We start from the raw sequence: 22,499 nt of genomic DNA on the forward strand, positions 1-22,499 counted from the left end.
TTAAAAGGAGATGTCTTAACAATACTGCACTGCCATGAAGAGGGTTGCCTGGCAGAAAAACAGTTTTCTCAGCAGAAAGCAAGGAATAAGGCTCTTGCTAAGGACAGCCTGGCAGGCTGGTTAGAGCTGTGGGACAGCCCATATAGCACACTGAAAAAACTCTGTAAGAAATTACTGTTCTGACACAGAAATCTAGAAAACTCCAAGTTTGAGCTGAAATATGCCTTCATCATATATCATAACCAGAGGCACTTGAATGGTGCTCAAATTGGAACTTTTTCTATTTTATTACCTTCAGTGCTTTGAGAAAGGAAATATCAGTGCGCTGAAACCTTCTCACTAAAACTTCACAGTGCTTGAACTACCATCGCATGCATAGAGGAGCATATCCATTTTTGGGGGATTTGGGGGTTTTTTGGGTTTTTTTAAGAAGTGATGTCATGAAAAGGAATATTCAAATTTTCAATTAATTTTTTTTTTTTAAGGCTGGTGGTTTTGTGTCCAAGCTGAAAAATCTTAAATACAACCCTTAGAGAATTAGTACTGAAACCCTTCTGTAATCAAGTTCCATCTAGTTTGGATAGTGACACGAAATAGCCAAAATTCTTAACCTTTTTCAAGGATCTTGGACAACATGGTCAGTGAGACTTGGGATTTAAAGGGTGATTTATCTTTGCAATTGCACACTGCTCAGTGTACCCTCTGTCCATATTGCACTACTCTACTATGCTACAATCATAAAATGAAAGCGATAATCATGGTTTACACAGAATTTACTGCATCATCTCTTATTCTGACTCAAAATCAACATATTAAAACCCATATACTGGTGCTACTGAAAAGCCCTACATTCTGGCACTCCATAGCACACTGTCCAGTACCAGCCTCCCTGACAACTGCACCTGAAAGTAAGCCTAGAGAAAACACCAGCTCAGTGGAACAGGACAAGGTTGTGTTAGTTTAGCAAAAGTGCTTGCAAGGCTTGTTTCAGTAACCAGAATAAGCACAAAGCAGATGGCAGGATTTAGGCCACTGTGGGAGAAATTACATTCTTAAGAGCAGTGAAAATATGTAATTCATTAAACTCCAGGGTAGATCCCTCTAGGACAGCATCCTGACTATGACGATAGTCAACACCATGCCCAGGTAGCCTACAGCTGGGACCCACTTGTGTCTGGGATAGCCTGCAACTAAGAAAAAGACTCTCCTCGTGACCTTCACAAGCATATTTCACATCTATAGAAATATTTTGTCCTTAGACCCACAAGAAGCTCACCTAATGGAGTTTTGCCCAACAAAAAGGAATTTCATGGTCTTCTATGCTCTTTGTGGATGAATCTTTACTTTCTTCTGGTTTTGCTTAGCAGCAGGGTTTTTTGTATAACAAACGGATATGAAAATTAGAAGCACCTGTCATTCCTTCACTGTAGGATGAATCTACTTCTTTTCTCTAAAATAACCCACACAGAAGTTAAACCTCTCGTCATACTAGAGTGCTCTTATTCTCTATTCATTCTCATGATCTATGGAGGAGGTTTCTCCATCACTGTTAGACCTTTTCAAATTATGATATCAAAACTACACTTCTAAGGGACATTTCATTCCACTATTCTTAAAAAAAAATTAAAGTGTTATTATATAGTAGTTTTTTTTTTACAATGAACAAAACATAATGACAAAGTGAAGATGCAAATAACAGCACTTGCTCACAAACAACTGTTACAAGTGAATGAGGATTGACATAATAGACCACAGCAGTGCAACTTGTAAAATGCAGATTATTCACTTCACAGCTCCTCTGGAGCCATTATAATCTTATATAAATCCTCTTAGTTTACAGTTCATGGATGTAGGCTGTACTGTAATTTAAATGATTGAAAACCCTTATGGGTTGTTAGTTAACAATATGCTTTTCTTAAATAAAGTATCATTGTCACTGTGCACTTAAAATTCCAACATACTCACAGCCAAATATCAAAGTATAAGCTACACTGTATGAGACTTGCTTGCAGAATGCCAGTACACTCATAAGCACACACATAAAACAGCTACACATAGGGAATGGGTGTGCAGGGGAATAGCAATCTGAGCAGTCACTGGCTACGAACAACTCAGACCCTCCTCTGATGGAAATTCTGTGATCACACAGAAAGGGATATGTCATCCACAGGAAAGATGCACAAAGCTGAACTGTCTTGTTTTGATACAACTACTACATATCTTAAATACAAGCCAGGATTTTCACTACTTATTGAAGTGGAACAAAGATGACAACCCCATTGAATGTCCCATCCAACAAGACCATGTAAAAGTTAAGTAAATTATTCTGCTATCTGAACCAGGTGGAATATATTCCTTTCATTGTGTACGATAATACCATTGCTATTGATATTTTGACCATGCTGTTCTAAAGGATAAGTACTCTTGATGACATGGCATGTGTTAATAACTGTGCAGTTGTAAAACTCCAATCTGATGCACATAAGTACAACAAGGAACATACCACCCTTGCAATTTTAGTAGTTCATTCCTTTGTTTTATTCTCACATTTGTTTTTTATATCAGCAAAAGAAGCTATCTCACTTTCTCTGTCAGTTAGATGCCAGCATCAGCCTACAGTAGATTTAGATGATGCTCTAATAAAAGGTTACTGCTAATGGTATGCAAGATGTTGTTATAGTTTCCAGTATAACACCATGCTCACTTACCACCGGCTTAGCACTCTAAGAGTTTTGAGGCTCAACATTAAAGGGGAGATGAAACAAAAGGGGCACAAAGAGGCTCATCCTCCTGCAGCCAGGAAACGATGCACCACTGTACAGATCAGAACATCACGCTGTGAATTAAACTAGCCGTCCCTGCCATAGGTAACTACCCGTAGGTAGTGTGTTGGCTTGCTTTTACAAGTAAGAGGAATAACAGCTGAAAGACTCCCCTTTTTTCTATACAGAGGATGTAACTGACATTGAAAGTACCCATGAGCAGACTGCTCTACACCTATGCAATTTTATGAGGAATTTCTTGGCAACTGGTGGGTTTTACAGTGAGATTTCAATGCTATTTGAAACACAGATCTAAACGCAAGACAAAAACATTAAGGCCAGTACTCAGATTGTCTCCCCAGTGGCCAATATCACTGGTAAATAAGGAAGTAAGAGCAACAGCATCAGAGGAAACCAGGCTCCTGTTTTATAGCGGGAAGGGAAAAACCCAGGAGAGGCTTGTCTCCACTGCAGACCAAGATCAACACCAAAAATCGTATCAATCACACTTGCTTTCTTTCACACAGGTCCCAAGATGGTAAATGTGGAGACCATGGAGAAGACACAGGGACTGTGCTCTGTGCCAAAAGGCAGGCTCTGAACCACCTCACTTGGACTCACACTTTGCCACCTTACCCAGCTGTTAACCCAAAGCAGTCTGATAGTGGTTATCAACCAGCATAATCAGGGGATTTAGGCATCTCGTTAGCATACAAAGGGGCAGTACATCATAGTTAAATGAAAAAACACTTCTTGAGCCAGTAATTCTTACGTAGACAGAATGTTTGCTGATTTGGCCAGGTATGTTTGGCACAAAGGACTCAGTGCTGTGGCTGACGTAAGTGCATAGATACAGCTTTATCTGATCCCTACTTGGACAATTCTAAGTTTTTTTGCCTCATCTGGTTCTAATTGCTCTGGCAAGTTTAGTCATTTTTCTATCTACCACCAGTGGTCTGCTGCCTCACCTCTTTTCCAGTAAATTCAGTCAGGCCACCTGCTTATGGACCATTAAAAAGAATGAAAACATCTGACGAGAGCCTGGGACCTTCACTGCAGGCAAGAGAAGAGCTAGCTTAGCCCTGGGAGACTCATGATCTCTCCATTAAAATACAGCATGATCTACAGCCCTGGAGCATCAGCTGTACATCAGTCTGGCAAGAGATTTTTATTCCTGCAATGGATATTCTGCTGAGCAGCTCAGGGTTCCCATAAAGGCTAAGAAAATTTGGACTGTTCAGCCCAGAGAAGGCTTCATTGCAGACCTCATAGCAGCCTTCCAGTATCTGAAGGGGGCCTGCATCAGGGACTGCAGTGATAGGACAAGGGGTAATGGGCTCAGACTTAAACAGGGGAGATTTAGGTTAGATATTAGGAAGAAGTTCTTTACTGTGAGGGTGGTAAGGCTCAGAGAAGCTGTGGCTGCCCCATCCCTGGCAGTATTCAAGGCCAGGTTGGATGGGGCTTTGAGCAACCTGTTCTGTTGGAAGTTGTCTATGGCAGGGGGGTTGGAACTAGATGATCTTAAGGTCCTTTCTAACCCTAACCATTCTATGGTTCTGTGATTCTATGAAGAGGATAGTGTCATCCTTCTGCACAGGTGCTGCTATGTTTCTCTATGTGAGAGAAACCGATGTTAAAATAGTCTGGCATGTATTTCAGGAGGTGAAGATGAAGGAAAACACAGGTCAGTGGAAACTTCAAAGTTTACATTGTTTTGTCGTTACATTACATTAGCCTGCTGGTAAAGCAGATTAGGATTTTGCCAACTACCCCAGGGACACTGTGAATAAATGTTTGTTCTACTTCTTTAGCAGGGTTAATGCATAGTAACAATGATTCATATAAACAAACAAAAGGAAAAAAAAGCAAACAAAGCAAACACACCTTGCACTCAGCAGGTTATCACATCAGCAAGCACACAAGGGTCACAAGGACTGGAGAGACCTGCTTTCTAGCGACAGTGACACAATACAAACCAAACATCACCGCAGCGACGGCCAGAGCCAGCATGTGGCTTATCGCATCCTTACAGTTCAGAGCCACTAAAGCTCTATGAAACTCTGAGCTAGAGGTGGTGCAAGGCAGCCAGCCAGCTCCTGCAAACCTGCGGGACATGCGGCACCCTGGGGAGACACCTCCACCAGTGGGGAGGAGGAGGAGGGAGGGCAGGAAGCTCCAGCTGGGTTCCCTGAACTTCGCTTCCTCGAAAGAGGTGCCACAGGCTTGGCAGAAGATGAAAAACCTGCTTGAGGGTTTGCCTCTTAAGTCCACTTCCGTGTACATGTTTGCCTCTTCTGTGTACACTCCACGCAATAACTTCACCCACACCCAGTCATGACACCCTACATCATCAGTGTCAAATTGACAAAGGCAGTCACCTGTAAAAATCAAAGTATTGAAATACTCTCATCCCCTGCAGAAGAGATTAGCCTGGACTCCCTTTCTCCACTACTCTTGGATCAGAAAAAATAAGGTTATGCATCACGGCAGCCCAGGCATCTGCTTGGCCACTCATCCCACCAGCCAGCACACAGGAACCTCTCCCACCCAGCAGACACCTTTACTTCAGTGGGAGCTCACCCAAATGATGCCTTTTCAGAACTATAAATAATCCTCAAAAAGTTTCAAGTGTCTCCAGAATTCTGAAGGATTTTGTGCACTCATTTTCATTTCAAGTTGGGCCTTTTACCTTCAACCACAGGGTCTACATAAACAGAAACAAACGTATCAAAGCAATGGCTTTTGAAGTATTGCCTTAATGTAGGTGCTGCCTTAGCAGGGAGACCATCCCACAGTCACCCCGCTCTCATATTCTTCCTCACCCTCCTCCCTCCTAACAGCATGCACAGGAACAGAACCACTACTAACCCTGTGTCCTGGCATATATCAATGAGGTATTATGGCCTTTGCATTTTATCTTTTCCCTTTCTTTTTCCTTCCATTCTCCAGCTATGCTGAATATATTTGATTTTTCAGGCAGGTGACTACCTTCCTGATTTCTGTACTAACATCTTCGCAGTATTACATTCTTAAGAAATAAAAGGAATTGAAATCAGATAAAGGAATTGAAATCAGATCCTATATCAGACAACTAGGGGAAAAAGCATAGCAATAGTACTATTTATTTTCATACACATATCCACAACTAAAAACCCAGCACAGCGATACTGATTTAACTCTGCATCTACAGCATTCACTTCTGTTCTTCCACTTTTCTAATAACTCTTCCTGAACACCCATGCCAGATGTGCTATAAGTTAACTTTGACTGTATGAAATAATAAATCATACTACAAAATCAAACAGAGATTAGATAGAAAAATACAACTACACTTTTGGTGGTTTTTTTTTTTTTAGAATGCCCTTAAAGCTTAGGCATGAAATCTGTACTTCCTCGTCCTGAAAGTTTCCATGGCCATCAGCTCATCAGCTCAATTTTTGTGTCAGTAGAAGCATTTTATAAAGGAATATAAATGTTCAAACAGGTAATTATACAAGAGACCTTGCCTTTCTTTATTATTAGTCCCCTCAACTGTAATTTTACCAGGCATCCTTATTGTCTTAATTGATGATCAAGGTACATCTTTGAAACCTTTACAGACCCTATAAACTACATCAGTCTCTTTTCTAATTTACACATATTGACTGGCGTATCAGTTTAAACAGGTAGCTCTTCACTGCAGTTAATTGCTAAACAGAACATCACAGGAATGTTTTTTTGGGTTTGGGTTTTTTTTTTTTACCATTAAGATAGAAGGATTATAAAGTGGGAGTAGGAGACAGGAAGACTGGAGGTCAGCTGAACCAATTCAAATGCTAACTTGGTCTTTAGAAAGCAGCTGCCAATGACAAAGTTCTGCTGCCTGAAAACTGCACCCGAGGGTCAACTCTCCCTCTCTCCTGGTGTGGGATTGCTCCGCAGGACTCAGCACTGATATAAACACCTAAAAATATGGGATGGGGAAAAACAAAAAACAAACATAAAACTGCACAAGGGAAAAGGAAAAAGAAATAACAGCATATGTTGAATGCATGTCATGTACGCATTCCTGAACATACAGATTGTAATAGTATCCATTATGTCAGTCCCTAACTGAATGCTTAAGGAAAACATGCAACCTCTGGAAAGCAGTACGCACACACAGCAGCTATCTCCAACTGACCGCAGAGGTAAGGAAGAGAAACAGTGCCCAATGAAATCTGCAGCCTTTTGGTTATCCCTGCTGCTGAAGCCTTTGCTCTCTGAGATCCCCATTCCAGATGACAGGTGAATTCATTCAGCAAGTCACCTCCCAAGCCCCTCTGCTGTCTGCATATGTTGCTCAGGTGAATTCAAAGCACTACTCAGACATAAAGTGCATGTGTCAAAGGCAAGGCAGGGGATTTAGGTTTGCAGAGTGTCTTTCCGCATACATCTAGATCACTCCAGACTCAGACTGCGTGGCACACCATGTTTTCCAGCTGTGCTCTCTGTTTCCTCTCTCTTATGACACAGCACTGCTGTTGAGGAGGACCCACTGCACACACGGGGCAAGGGCCATCCAGGTTTAGTAGGACAAATGTGTGTTCAACAGCCCACAGCAGTGAAAACAAGAACTAAAGGACTGAATCTGCATCCTCAGTTAATTATGAGATACTATGTATGGTAGCTAGTGTGCTGGAATTCTCAAAAATTGTAGGTCCAAAGAAAAGTCTTTGCTACAGGAGAACAGGATAATCCACATTATCAAATAAAAAAAGAAATAAAAAAAAAGAACCCAACTACTTGGATTTTAATTTAGGTTAACAATTCAAATTCAACCCTAAAATTTTCCCTGTTTTAACTCAAGCTGCTAACAGCTAAATCAACAGTTTCCTGTGGGAGACAATGGAAACTATTTGATTATTGCCAAAGAGAAGTAACTGCTTGGCTGGAGAAGAAAGAGTTAAAGAAGAAGCAAAGTACATTGTGCAATTAAGCAGAGCAACCCAGCTGGCTGAGGAGGAGAGAGCATAAGATACCAAGACACCTGGCTGAGGAGGAGAGGGCATAAAGATAAGAGACTGGCTACTCTGGGGCTGATTGTGAGAAAGTGAGCAGTGTTAAAAAACAAACTATAAGTCAGGAACTAAACATGATAGGCTACAAATAGAATGGTATAAAAGAGTAATAGGCTAAAAATAACTGTTGTTAGAATGGTATAAAAAGTTAGAGCAGTAGACAATAAGGTGATTCACTGCATGAAGATGCTCTGGGTCCGTGCTGTTGATCTCCACAGTTTCCCTTCTTGGAAATCTTTTGTGGACTCAGTGACCCTCACCAAATCCTACCACAAACAGGCCCCAAGGTTCACAAGCAAGTTGCAGCCCCTGAAACATTAGTATGACTCACATGCGTCTCACTTAATTGCATACATCCATGGCAGAACCGACAGGTTGTTAAGGTTAAGGCATTTATAGCATTTACAGTACGTCTCATGGTGGGTGGAATGGAAAGGGGAGAGAGAAAGAGAACTGGATGTGCCACAGCACCTGCTGCTCCAGTACAGACTTTTTCTTCCAGATCATTTTACCTGTGTCTCTAACAGTTCCACTCACTGACATGCAGGACAGTGCTGCAGCAAAAGCAGTATGTCCTGAAAGAAGTCTGTTGGCTCTATACAAAAGCATATTATTCCTTATTAATTGACCAGCATCCCCAATAGGAATTAGGAGATACTGCAAGAAAATCTTACTGAAATACTGCTATGTCTAAATTGAGATCATAGCTGGCCAAAGAGTATTTTCAATACTTCTTCCCTGGCTTCATAATTGGTTTTGAATCCAAGTTGCCTCAGACTATTACCAAAAATTAGCTGAGATCAGGTGCAAGATAAAGTAAGAATTATTTCTTCCTACTGTCCTGGGTTACTGGAGTGCTGTTATCTCAACCCATGGGAGTTACCCTCCTCCAATTCTCCTCCCCATCCCTCCAGGAGCGGGGGAGGAAGAAGAGGGGGGAGTGAGCGAGCGGCTGCGTGGTTCCAAGTTGATGGCTGGGCTTAAACCACAACACCTACCAGCAAGTTGTATTTATGAACCATATCATGTCACAGATAATGCCTGTATTGCCTCCCACATAATATTCCATCAAGCAGTTCTGAGTCTCATGTGCTCATGAGCTTCAAGTGACACAGTTTGGGAACCCCCTGTATACCAAACTATAGGATGATCAAAGTCTCCCAAACTAAGAGTTTTAGTGAAAACAGATTAAAAGCAAAGAAACTCAGAACATTTGTATCCCACTCATAAGAGAATTTCCAGCTTGCAGCAAGAGAAACAGCAACATCCTTTAATTAAAATAAATAAATCATGAAGAGCAAAAAATGAGTTTCTATACTGAGATTTCAGAAATCTGAGCCCATCAAAAACATGCATTCAAGACTGAAATGCTTAGTTTCAGAAATTATCAGTCATTTATAAAAAACTACAATGAATGTGTTGATGATGTGAGGCATGTAAGCAGTAAGTAGTTAATAAGGTTAGTGAGAAAGCAAAAGTAAAGGGAAGTTCATTTTATCAAGAACAGTTTCATTCTGGTGAGCCATCTCCCCTATGAGCTAGTAATTGTCTGTTTCTCCCTCTCAAACACACACAAATACTACTGAATTACATTCTTAATTAAATGCTTTTTCATAGACTTTACAAATAGCAAAATCCATGCTTGGTTTTAAGAATATTTGGTCTAGTAAATTAATTTTTCTTTATTTGGCAGATTCAGCTCTACATTCAAGGATTTTATAGTTTTGAAGGCATGACTGTGAATCTACCATTTCATCCCTCACACAAGGTGCAATTAAATTGTGGGAAGTGATGTTGGATTCACCAGTGTCTGGACATCTCATCTTCTGAGATGCTTAGAAGATAACTGAGGGGAATTCAGGTAGCCTGTGATGCTGTTAGATACAATAAAATTTAGAAAGAATAAGATTTCTATTGAAGTGACGCATAAAAATAGTAGAGGGGAAGGTAATTAGAACATCCTTATTCTATCATGGAGAATAAGCATGCAAACAGAAGAATAACCCAAGACACAATTAATATACTGAAGAAAAAAAATGCAAATGCTCACTTAACTGACCTGGCTTTCCCTTTAAGGTGACCTGATGAATTCACATGAGCAAATGGGCTTTACAAAATGTTTGGCAGATTAGCACTTGTCTTTTTTCATTATCTTCAGATAAAATGCCACAAAATAATCGTAAAACTTCTGCACTGAGTATTTGGCACTGTAGCCTGACATGAAGAAAATTAATTTGAGTCAAACGTATCTTTTACAAGTATGTGAGACAGAATAATGTAAGAAAGATTTCAAACTCCAGGTACCACAGCTATTCTGCTTATATCTAGGCAGGATACCTGCATCCAGTGTTAGACCTGAAAGGAAGAAACTGTATTTATGCCCAGCTATTTTGTGAGAAAGGCTGTCCAAAGCTTATTTAAAAACAAGATTGTAACCCCATGGGGAACACCCCCAGGTGCTAGTTACTTGTGTAGGCACCTACACACACTTCCCTGCTGTTCCACTGGTACTATGTAAGATCTTACAGGACCTACAGAACCTGCTAGGTTTTGATAAATCTGCTAAAGCTTACAGTTCAAGGAGTAGTCATGTAGATTTTTAAATCCAAATAAACTTCTTTTTGGTTCCCCATAGTGCATGGCTTACCCCTGACCTTGGAAGGACATAAATACCCCAAAAATGAAGCCAGGAGGTGATACCTCCCACTCCATAAAGTGAACAGAGAAAAGAAGGGGAGCAGAGAAAGGAGGGAAACATGAGGAGAAAAGATGAAGTAACCTCCTCTCCATTTTCACAGCAAGTCTGTGCCTAAGCCAGTTATCCTGAGTCCCGGTTCATTGCTTCAACTACATCATCTGTCTTTCATGAATAAAAAGCAGTGATGAGGTGTGTTTGAAATGATAGACAGCATCACTGCAGGGAGATAAATTCTGACTTTATTCCTTTTCCGATGCCTAAGATAATCAATATCAATATTAATATTCCTCTTTAGAATAGAGCTTGTCATTAAATTATAAAATAACAAAAAATAACTAAGAGGCAGAGAAGCAGAAAAGGCAAAGGCTTCCATTCTCCCAATTAACATTAAAAATATTTTTCATTGTTATGATTATGGGGAATTAGTAGACAGGGTCTAGACTGGTGGTGCAAAACAGCGCAATACAAGATTCTGATTGATATTGGAAGGGGGTGGAGGGGTGCATCCTAATGTGAAGTGCCAAAATCTCATAAACAGCTAGGGAGCTGGAAGAGTTTTAGTGTCTTAGCCACCATTCCCCTCCCATCCATCTGCACCATTATAATGCATAAAAACTCTGAAAAAAAAAATAAAAATCACTAATACCACATTTCTTTCAGTCCTCATAGATGCCAAGTGTGACTTTAAACTTCAATTAATACAAATGGGTAGTACACATTAGATTAATTAGACATGACACTCACATCATTTAAACCCAATATAAAACCAGTTTCTATCAAACATTTTGATATCCTGATTTTACAAAATGCCTAATGACATCAAGCTTTGGTGACATGCTATACATCTACTGCTTCTCAGTTCCTTAGAAAAGAAGGAATAAATGAAGTGAGAAGAACACTGGAAAAATCTAATAGACAAACTGACTAATCTCAGACCCCAATGTCATAGCAAAGTAATTCATTTCTTGGCTTTTCAACAGCACAAGACATGATTTATCAATCTTACACCAGGCTTATAAACATTATACATCTCAATAATACGTTCTTTGCTCTGTGTAACTTTTTAAACAATGATAGATTGCCTGGGCTGAACCAAAGTTATATTACAAACAGAAACAGAATATTTACAAATGAAATGAGCCAATAAGGGAAGGGAAAGAAAAAGAAGGAAAAAGAAAAGGACAAAAGGATTATGCCAAATAGCAGCTATATTTAACTGCACCTGTAAAGGAATCTAACTTCTTGCTGTAAAATATATTCAGAAAACATGTCCTTTAAATATCTCCTATCTATCATTTTGTACAACTGAAATGGAAGACCACTGAAGGAAAAATATTTCCTAAGTTCAGGAACACTAACAAAAACTTTCATTGTCAAAGAAAAAATATGACTGAGTTAAAGGAGGACTGTGAATCAATACCCCCAGCTGCCCACTTGATCACAGACTGCTTTGATGTCATTATTGAGTTCGAGCCTCAGTTTCCCTTCCCTTAAAGTGAAATAATATTTTCTTTCTCTTCCAACAAAAGCATAATCCTTACGTGAAATGTTTGGGCTCATCATCTGCCCATCCTGAGGATGAGGAACATATTTTTTTTTTAAAATAGGATTCCTTTTGGCCAGCATCTGCCACAGTCTGGCCCTGATTTTGACAAGGCTCTGAAGACATTGCTGTAATGTAAAAACATTCCTGTGTTATTTTCTCATATGGAGTCTGCTGAAATTCCTGTCAAACTTGAGCACTGATCCTAGGCTCTGCTCTGCTTTGCCTGGGAAGGGAGGAGGAAAGTACTGTTTAGGCATGAGCTGCTTTTAGGGTCTTTATTGAAAAAACTTGGTCTTGAGAGTACAGAGTGGATGACCAAGAATACAGATGAGCCCAAACACTATGTATAAGAAATGAGTCCGAAAGTTCAACATGCTTGATTTCCAGTCCTCTAAATTTACTGCTCCAAGCAACACAGCTCCTGTCAATTTTCAGGTGACAAATTCTTTCTCAGAGACCCACCAGTTCCTTCATTCACTTATTATTTAGACAATACAATATGACCTCTGTTTGAGTAGGGCTGATCCTTATAATGTAAGAAAATCAAAAAGATCAAAGCTGCATGTGATGTGGCTGCACAAGGTTATTTTGGTGAAATTCTGTTTCAAGGACTATTCATGGAATCATAGAATGGTTAGGGTTGGAACGGACCTTAAGAAATACTTCATTTCAAACAACAATCACTACTGACCCAGCACACATGCACAAAGCGTAATTTTCAGAAGTAAAAGAAATTTGTTATTACACTTCAACTTTGTTCCATGTATTCTCAATAATAAAAATTATTTCAGGCTCTTTTTAAAAAAGATTGTACTTTAAAGTAGCTGAACACTGCAACCACAGCTCCTTGTAAAACAAACATCAACTTTGTGTTGCTTCAGGTCCTAATAATGCTGTATGAGGGAAGCACTTTGACAAAGAGGAATAAAGAAATGAGTTCCAAGCTTAAAAATGAGACATCAAAAGGGGGTTTAGCAGGAGACAGAAGCAGCTACTTTTACTTCTTATGATAATTGGGATTATAATAATGTCCTTTTTTTTTTTACAAAAGAAGGGACTGTGATGTTTCTAAAGTGAGAATACAGCACGAGTTACAAAAAATCTGTTAGAAAAATCATGGCATTCACTTTTAGATTTTTTTCCCCCCTTTTTCCTTTCTCCCTTCTATAATTTAAAGGGCTCTTCCTCTCCACTTGGCTCATTTCCACTCTCAGCTCTCTCTCTCTCTCCACGATTTCGTATCACCTAGCTATCTCAGTGCCTCAGGCCCATAGTATTCATCTTATTTATAGACCTAAATCTGCAATTTGTTGCACCTGGACAGACTGCTGCACCTACACAGACTCCCACAGCTTTCAGGAGAACAGCTTTCTGCCGGTACAAACAGTGTCTCTGCCAGAACACAAAGGCAGCTTTCAGCTGGGCAAGGTCACAAGCATCCCCCCTCTTCCCCTGCCTCTCTCCTACATTTCCAATGGCACTCACTGTACTCCAGCAAGCTCTGCTGGTGCTGCACACACCAGCGCAAACAAAGTAAACCCTATCTGAAAAACTTTAATGTCTAAAAGTGTATGTTTCCACCTTCCTGTGCATTTCAGGATATATCCTAGGGCCGTGACCCATCTCTCTCTCACCCTTCACAATACCACAGAAGTGGAGAGGGAGTTGAGGACTCACCACATAAAGAGAGGCTTAAAGCCAGGTCTACACAAAGGCAGGTCCTTGACAGCTCTACTGTAACTCCTCTCTCTGCTAGAGCATTTCTCCATTCCCCCTGCTGCAACTGTGTTATTCAAGGCCGGGCTGGATGGGGCTTTGAGCAACCTGGTCTGGTGGAAGGTGAGCCTGCCCATGGCAGAGGGGTTGGAACTAGGTGATCTCTAAGGTCCCTTCCAACCCAACCGTTCTATGGTTCTATGATTCTATTCTCCCCACAACTCCTGGGATACGCTCCATTATGGGTTTGTAGCAGAGTGGTTAACATGGGGAAAATGCTGACCATTCATCTCAGCACCAGCTGTCAGTTACTCTAAAAGCTGCCACACACCTGGAAATATGCAACTGTGACTGATTCTCAGAAAAACATTTACTTTGGCATACACAATGCAAAAGGCATCACCGTGATCACCTCGGTCACTATAAGTAATTTGCAGCCCTAACCACTAACAAACATTACAAATTGCACACCTGGAGCTGTTACAGACTCTATGTGGTTCAAGCCTATACTTCCCTCTCTCCTTTTAAAAACAGCTGCATAATAGATTTGCAGCACTATATGCAACCTTTAACATAAGGCGTACAACAAGAATGAAAGGAAAGGCAGGAAATGGCCTCCAGCTGCGCCAGGGGAGGTTTAGATTGGCTGTTAGGAAAGATTTCTTCACCAAAAGGGTTATGAAGTATTGGAACTGGCTGCCCAGTAAAGTGATTGAGCCACCATCCCTGGAGGTATTTAAGACATGTAGATCTGGCACTTAGGGGTACAGTTTAGTGGTGGACGTGGCAGTGCTGGGTTAATGGTTGGAGTCAGTGATCTTAAAGGTCTTTTTCAACACAAATGATCCTACAATTCTATGATTTTAGGTAAAAATATAAATAAAAAAGAAATTAAAATAGTAGTTGAGTTCTAATGAACACCTACAACAGCAGAACAATTAGTGGCTCATCTAATGTCTGCACTGTTTGGTGGGAGCTGAAGCAGTTGCCCCTGAGATTAGTCCACACTATTCTCTTGCCCTGTATCTTTAGGAATGGTGGTGGAGCAGGCCTCCAAAAAAAGTCTTTCCAAGAGAGCCATTCAGAGTTGGCAACTGGAGAAAAACAATATTCCAACCGTTTTGCTTAATTGCTTGGTTTGGGTTAATGGAGTCCAGAATTCCTATTTACAGGTGGTGCATACATCTCCATCAGCCCAGCCAGCAGCAATCCACTTGTCCTGCCACCACCTGCTACTATTTAGCAATGTTTAAAATCCCAGCCTCTTCTACTATATATTTATGCCTTTACATGGATTGTGATCCCAGGCACACTGCTGTAAGACCTGGGCATCTTCCCTTATAATCTTCTCGAACTGCAGCCCCAGGAGGAAGAGTGGTGAAGGGAAGCTTTAATAGCTTTGCCACAACATTGCAGATGTAACACTGAGCTGTTTTTTCCAGAGCCATCCTGGTTACTCTAACCAGCCAGGCTAGGTGGCTTGCAGTCCAGCATCCCCACTAGGAGCACAATTAACTAGCAACAATCTAAGGTAACCTGGAGAGCAGAGAAGCTCTCCAGAGATGGTGGGCAGAAAAGACAGTCTCTTCCTGCCTCACATCCCAGGTTCAATGAAGAAAACCCCAAAATCTAACCCATGCCACTTTTCTTAGCTGTGATACCACATGCTTCAATGGGTGTTTAGTTAAAAACATACAAAAAAAGGAACTATGCCTTTTTGTCCTACACAGCAGAGGGCACAAAATGTTCAAAAATATGACTCAAACCACAGGAAAAAAGTCAATATAAACCAGAATAGTTGTAATAAATATTACCAATAATTTCAGTTAATTGCCATACAGTTAAAGGGACTGCAGAGACACATCAGTGTATGAAAAGTCCCAAAGGGTGATAGGCATGTGCATTTCTAAAACTATTACATAGTACTGATGGTAACCACATGCTAATTTACAAATTCTATTGCTTTTAGCAAATACTTTTGATCACATTGCCAAGTCTTTGGCTCCTAACCTATCACTGCAGAATTTCCTGAAGCAGTAGAAGACTTGGACCAGAATCACTTCACTTCTTTATTTAGTTTCGTATTTCCTTTCAAGTCCATCTACCATACAACAATTTTTCAAAAGTAAAAATAAAAAAATAAGGTGGTTTGGGTTTTTTTTCAGATGTCTGCCTCCCCTGACTTTATAAAGCACACAGATGCTTGGTAGTTAAACCCAGATTTGCTACTAGATCATCTAAGCCTGAGTTCCTGTGTGTCCCAGGCCTAGGAAGCATTAGCCAGCTGCTCTCCACTGGGGCAAATGACGTGTTTTACTAAAGCACAGCTCCTAAAAAGGTGTTCTATCTGAACTGAAGACTGCCAATGAAAATCTAAATTGCACACAGGTATCTGTGTTAATGATTAGTCAAACACCGTGTTAAATATTAATGATGTATTTGCTACCTGCATTTGCCTGGTTTCAGCTTCCAGTCATAAATTCCTTTGTATACATATCCTGATCACATTAAAGAGCCTGTTAACACCCAAGCCCCCTCAAAGGCAATGAAACAATGGAAATCTGCCAGTCTTTCTGCCGTTCTCATGTTTAATCATCAATTTCTTTATAATTATTTTCAGGTCTCTGAAGAAAACACTGAACAGCATTGGGCTTGGATCAGACTTTGAAGAAACCAGCTAAAAATCTTCTGCATGCTCCCCAGTCTTTCTTTACATGTCTCAGATATGTAGCTTCATATTCTCTGCATTTACAGTGTTTGGGTTTTTTTTAAACAGTAAGTTCTTTGGAAGCCAGTCAGGCATCTTATTGTAAACACCTAAGAAAATGTTATCTACCCATTAATTTTTAATAAAGTAAATTGTTATTTTTCTCAGAGAACACAATTTGACCTGACAAAGCATATTTTATATAATTTTTAGAGAAATTAATATTATTACTGGCTGTCTACCAGTATATCTACCATATCTACCAAAATAGACCTGCCAAATCAAACTCTCCCTAACAGGACAGCTTTTCTTGCCATATTTTACAGACAGACACTGAGTGTGTTTGTCTCTGCTTTGAAACAAACTCCTACCAATATCCCCTCTTTGTTTAATTGGATCGGATGCTGTGCTACATGTATTCAAGATCCTGCAACTCTGAGACGTCTAAAACAAGTAGAACTAAGTATTTGATTAATATTTAAACATAGCAAAACTGCCAAATATTGCAAGAGATAAGTTTCTTGAGCAAGATTTCCCTGACAGGATACCAGTAACTTCCACTGAAAGGAGCCACTGATAGTTACTTGTATCCTGAGGGGGAGAATCAGAGCCCTGGAGATCTACTTAGTTTTCTGCTTTCTGTGCACATAAAAGCAGAATACATAACAAGGTCATGACACGCCAAAAATAGCAAATCTTCAAGCAGTTGCAATTCAAATAGATAGCAGATCTGCTGGAAAGCAAGCAACTTGACCAGAATGCAGAATTTCTGAAGATCGCTGCTTTTATAGCATTTTAAATTTACAACCATTTCTCAAAAGTCAAGAAAAACGTTAGGTACATACTTTTCAGGGTTTTCCACTTCTTCAGTAACAAAATTGAGGTAAAACCTAGAAAAGAGTTATAAAAGCTATTAGAGGGGCTTGGTAGATTTTGATTCTGTATTTTTTTCCCAAAGAATCAAGAAGACACTTCTAGTTAAGTACTGCTGTTATAGCAGACTTTGCAGACCCATGATTGGATTAAGGAGAGTGTAAGATTTCACCTTCCCTCAGCCCTGTGCCCAGGAAGGGAATTCTTAGAAAAGACAGCAGAGTAGAAAAAAAGACAAAAAAAAGCTCTTCGATGTCAGTGTGGAATTATTCTTTTTCCCCTGCCATAATAGGCATATTATGGTTTACCCTAATCTTATACACAAATGCACACACATACCCTCAAGCATCATATTCCATTTGTGGTTGTAGCCTTTTGCAATTTCTGGTTGTATTGGCAAAAATTCTCACCAAGGTACTCAGCAAGGACTTCTTAACAATAAAAATAAATGAAGCCTCAAAACCCCCTCCTAAAACCAGGATTTTGACACTAGTGTGTCATATATGATCACAAACCCAGGCTGCTGATCCTGTGTGCTCTTGCACAGCCTCCTGTACAGGTTGCTCTGGTTATATTCCAGCAGCATACAAGAGATAGTTATGTATGGGAATTCATAGGAACTATTCACTGGGCATAGCCCTGCATACAAAGCAACTGTAAGCCTCAACGTCACTGAACCCTCTGTTCTGCATTTATTAGCACTAGGTCTGTGCATCACTGGATTATACAGATGTGCCCAGCTCAGATGTGGGCTCAAAGTCACATCCTGTCTAATTAAACAGAGCAGTCAATACAGTGCTTATGCTGGCTTTCTGCTTTTATGCAGAAAGACAAATGATATCTGACCCAAGAGTGCTACAGTGAATAAACAGGTGGCACCTGAGCTGGCAGAAAGTCTGGGAATCTTTCCTCCATCACAAGTGTCGGAACAGATCTGGGTTAGCAGAATGATTTAGCGCTGGTTTGTGGTTTTAAAAAAATGCAATTTTGTGACCTAGCACTAAATTCTGTAAAAACTATATTTACCATTTATACAACCACCTCAGTACTTTTTTTCTAAACTTGATATTTCACAGAGCACAAAAGAAGAGGTTGGGTTTGTTCAAAGGAGAAATGGCTTCTGAAGAGTAAGACATTCAGCTACTTCTTTCTGGTCTTAGTCCTGTTCTAGACAGAAGTAACCTGACAGCCTGGCATCAGTGATGCAGACACATGCTTCCTTGCATTCTTTTCTCTACTTGTCCTTTTTCACCCAGCTTTTTATATATCAGATAGTCTACACTTGCTCTTCACATGGATGAGCCCACGCATATACGAGATACCACCTTTGGTTTGTTCTTTAAAGCTGTGTCATTGAAAGTTAATAGTCTCATAGGCTATGCATAAAACTCTGCCTGCATCCTCAAACACCAACAGTTGTAACACTCCTTCACATTCAGCTTATTAGATTGATTTAGCCCCATGAAACAGTTAATGCAAGGGTATTGACACTCCACTTAAGGGTCTGCTTTCTTATGCTCTGAGACAATCAATTTGAGCTCGTGACATAGACAAATAGGCAGCTGGGAAGAACCACGAGCCAAATTAGGTCTTCTCCTGCTAATTTCTTTTATAAGTAGCAAATAAGAACCTTGAAATAAAAGTCAGAAGGTGCAGAGATAAAAATGGAGATTATTTTTATAGTAGGGGGTTGGAATGTTAAGTGGAAAATTAAAAGAAATGGGAAAAGCAACAGAATAACAGTATTTTTGATGTAGAATTTTACAGCAAACACACTGTACTTCAGTGATGAATAATATTAAACTGCTTTTATAATTGCCTTCGTACAGAAACGTACAGTTAGGTTAATATTTTAAAAGTGAGAACCCATCACATGTATGGATATTAGAAACAAGAGCAGTTATATGAAAGAGAGGAAAGAAGGTAGAGACTGTCTGCATAATGAGTTCAATTTCTTTGAGGCATCAAAATACCAGACTCATATATAGATAGATAAGATATATTGAGATATATATATATATTACAGATAAAGGCTCAAATGCTCAGCCCATTGGTCCTCCAAATTAAATAAATAAATCCCTTATCTCTCAGCCCTTGCCTTTTTATGCAAGATGAAGGACTTGGCTGCCTGTGAAGCTATGGAAAGGAAAGGGAAGACCTGCAGACAAAGCTGCCTCAGAATAAGCCCACTCTCTACACTGCAGTCATCTTTTTTCCCCACACACACTGCTGCTGCAAAAGTATGTTGGCGCTATGCAGTGTGGAGCCCTCACTAAGCATAACTAAATTGTAAGGCAGATACGAAGCAGCAGCATCTTTCAAACCAGCTGCTGTGTACTTTGGTGGGGAGAGGGAAAGGACTTGAAAGTTCTGGGTAGGATACTTGAAGGCAGATTTTCATACCTTTGCTTACAGTCAATAGCACTTGACTTCCACAGAAGCCAGTTGTACTTCTCCTAAAGTGAGGTCCAATTCTCTCAGAGGAAGAGACATAAGAATCTAACATTTTATCTTGTTTCTTGGTCTATACTAATGTTATCATGGTTCGCTGCTTATTCTTCAAATACTGCTTTTACAAAGCAAAGGCTGAGGTCCACACAACTTTCTTACAGTTCCTAGACTTACTTTATATGTAACTATTTACTTGCTCAACCAAAATTAAAGCTTCATTATCCCTTTTATCAAATTATTTGATGAAAACTTAGAAACATTCCTTTCTTGTTGCTTTTATTTCTGGTCTTAAGAAGAGAAATAAAAGTCTAAGGGTTGGTTTTTGTTTGGTTTTTTTTTTAGTGTTCATTGCATGTTTACTTACTGTACCCTAGAGAAGAAAAATCTTTCCTTGATAGAGCTGCTTGCAGAATAACTACTGAGCATATGGAACAGTGGTGAGATCTACCCTTACTACATGATGCAGTTAGAATGTGATGCTCATTTCTTCGTATAAATAGATCTCTTCGTTAGAGCATATATAGTGTTTGTTTTCAGGATAAATACTCACAAGTTTCAACAACTTACCAGCCTGAATAGGCATACATTCCTGAATAGAAAGCAAGTGGTAATCCCATAACACTGGCATCATTCCCTGCAAAGGCATTTTTAAAGTGCTGTGTTTCTCCTGCAACATCAACAAGAACAACATTGAAAAACAAGCTCTTTTATCACCTCCTACTTTATAACAAATAAATATATCACACCATGCAATATTCAATCACCCAGCAGTTCACTAACTTCCAGTTCTGCCCTTGACCCTAATTTCTGACCCAACCCTTGCAGCCATAAGCTGCCACCAACTGTAAAGGTCTTGTGGCGTCACTAAATCATGCAATGGCAGAATTTGACCTATTAGTTTTTTTCAAAGCATTCTGAGCTTGATGACACTCACTACACTGTCATCTCCAGCAGTAACTTATAACAACATGAAAGAGTAGAATGAGCTCTGGTTTTTGCTGTGGAAAATTTCACTTGTTTCACATTTTAATCAGAAGGAACATTGCTAGCATTTCACTCACAAGGAACATTTTTAAGGTAAATAAACCCAGTACCTCTACCACTGAAAGATTAGTAACTCCCTTTATAATTAGTACTGTGTTAATATTACACTAAGTAAGAATTACAGATCTATAAATGCAAACATTTAAGAGTTGTGTTATGCTCTTACTCATTTACAAGGTCCCTTATGGTTTCTAAGACCTCCCTACAATATCCCAGATTTCCTGAGAAGCAATGATCCTCCAGTGAAAAGGAGAAGGAAAAAACAGAATTCATTCAGACTTAAATTAGCAATAGGTCAAATCCTCTACCCTTTACTCAGTTTTTACTGAACCCTCAGTCTAAATTCCCACCAAAGAAGAGGCTTTTTGGGTAAGGAGAGCTGTGGCCAGAGTAAGGACCCAGTGGGGAATCAGGGACACTAGCCAAGCTACTTAAGCACAGCAAACACCATCCAAGCTTGGGTCTGGCCTGCTTCAAAGGTCTAGGAAAAATGGGGCAGATGGGAACAGAGGGGCATTTTGCACATGAAAGGAGGTAAGGGAAGAGGCATTGCATCTGCCAAAAGGAAGTGAAAAACACGAAAACAGAAACAGTGACTCAGTGGAGTACTACACAGGAAAACTTTTATTTCAGAGTCTATTGCTAAGCACAGAGAGCCGCCTGTCCCGAGCAGCTGAGCTCACCGCAGAACCTAACGCTGTGCTGTTGACTCAGACAGGAGGGTTTGCGCAGCATCACAGAAGAGCATCCCAGGGACAGAGCCAACAACCATGATAATTTTTTGATAGCTAAAATCTGCCACCAACTCATTAAAAAGTGCTCCCTGTTCCACCCCTCTGAGCTGAATGGCTTCTTGAGCTCTGTGCAGTTACTGTCTAGCGTTATTATAATGAGAGCGAGCTAGGGCTTCTCACCATCTCACACCGGCTGCTGACAGGGCTCTAATGGAAAAGCTTCTTCAGGTAGCTGAGCTTATCTCAGTGAAAAGAGTTTCTCTGCCCACATGACTTTACCCAAACAACTTCCAGAGAGCCAAGGAAAGGCCTTCACAGCCGCGTTCATGCTGGGTGCTGCTGGGGAGAACAGCGGTGTGTTTTCACACTCCTTGCTTATGCAGCAACATTGATAAAGTCTGTAGAGTCATTCCATCCTTCCAAACACTTCTGCTCTCCTTTCCTACACTTGGGTTAGCCCCACACTCTTGCCTTTAGCTGTATGCTTTACTTTTCCACTTGGAAGAAGTAAAGCGTGCCTGCAGCATGAGCATCTAGTACTTGTAGGCAGGAAGCCCATGAAAGCAATAGCTGACTGCAGTTTCTCTTGCCAGTACAGCACCTTTAACTTCACAATTTACATCACCAAAGTGGTAGAACGGCATCCATTATACTGCTTCTTTCATATATTCCCCAATTCTGAGCCTCCTGCATTGTCACATACCCAGGACCAAACAGACTAGGCACTAGCCCAGTTAAAGCAGACATACTCTGCCCAGGCTAGGCATGTGCTTTAGGGAGGGATATACCCATCTGTCATTAAAACCCATCCTGCCCTTGTCACAAAGTTCACGCCAAAGGCAAATTACAAAGAGCAATCCTGTCTCTTATTTAAAACATGACTCTGATCTGAATAGACTTATTGGCATCCTGAAGGAAATACCAGT

General features: G+C 40.2%; 1 protein-coding gene across 1 annotated transcript in view; it reads right to left on the minus strand.

The window, feature by feature from the left end:
• SLC7A11 (solute carrier family 7 (anionic amino acid transporter light chain, xc- system), member 11) overlaps positions 1-22,499 on the minus strand; it is a 57,093-nt gene that overhangs the window by 20,767 nt on the left and 13,827 nt on the right. The window contains exons 5-6 of the mRNA XM_010009694.1: positions 20,363-20,462; positions 17,317-17,361 (exon numbers count right to left, since the gene is read on the minus strand). Coding sequence (XP_010007996.1) covers positions 17,317-17,361; positions 20,363-20,462 — 145 coding nt within the window. The remainder of the gene's footprint in view (positions 1-17,316; positions 17,362-20,362; positions 20,463-22,499) is intronic.

The sequence above is a fragment of the Nestor notabilis genome, unplaced genomic scaffold (assembly GCF_000696875.1).
Source record: "Nestor notabilis isolate BGI_N333 unplaced genomic scaffold, ASM69687v1 scaffold632, whole genome shotgun sequence".
In the NCBI taxonomy this organism is placed as follows: domain Eukaryota; kingdom Metazoa; phylum Chordata; class Aves; order Psittaciformes; family Psittacidae; genus Nestor; species Nestor notabilis.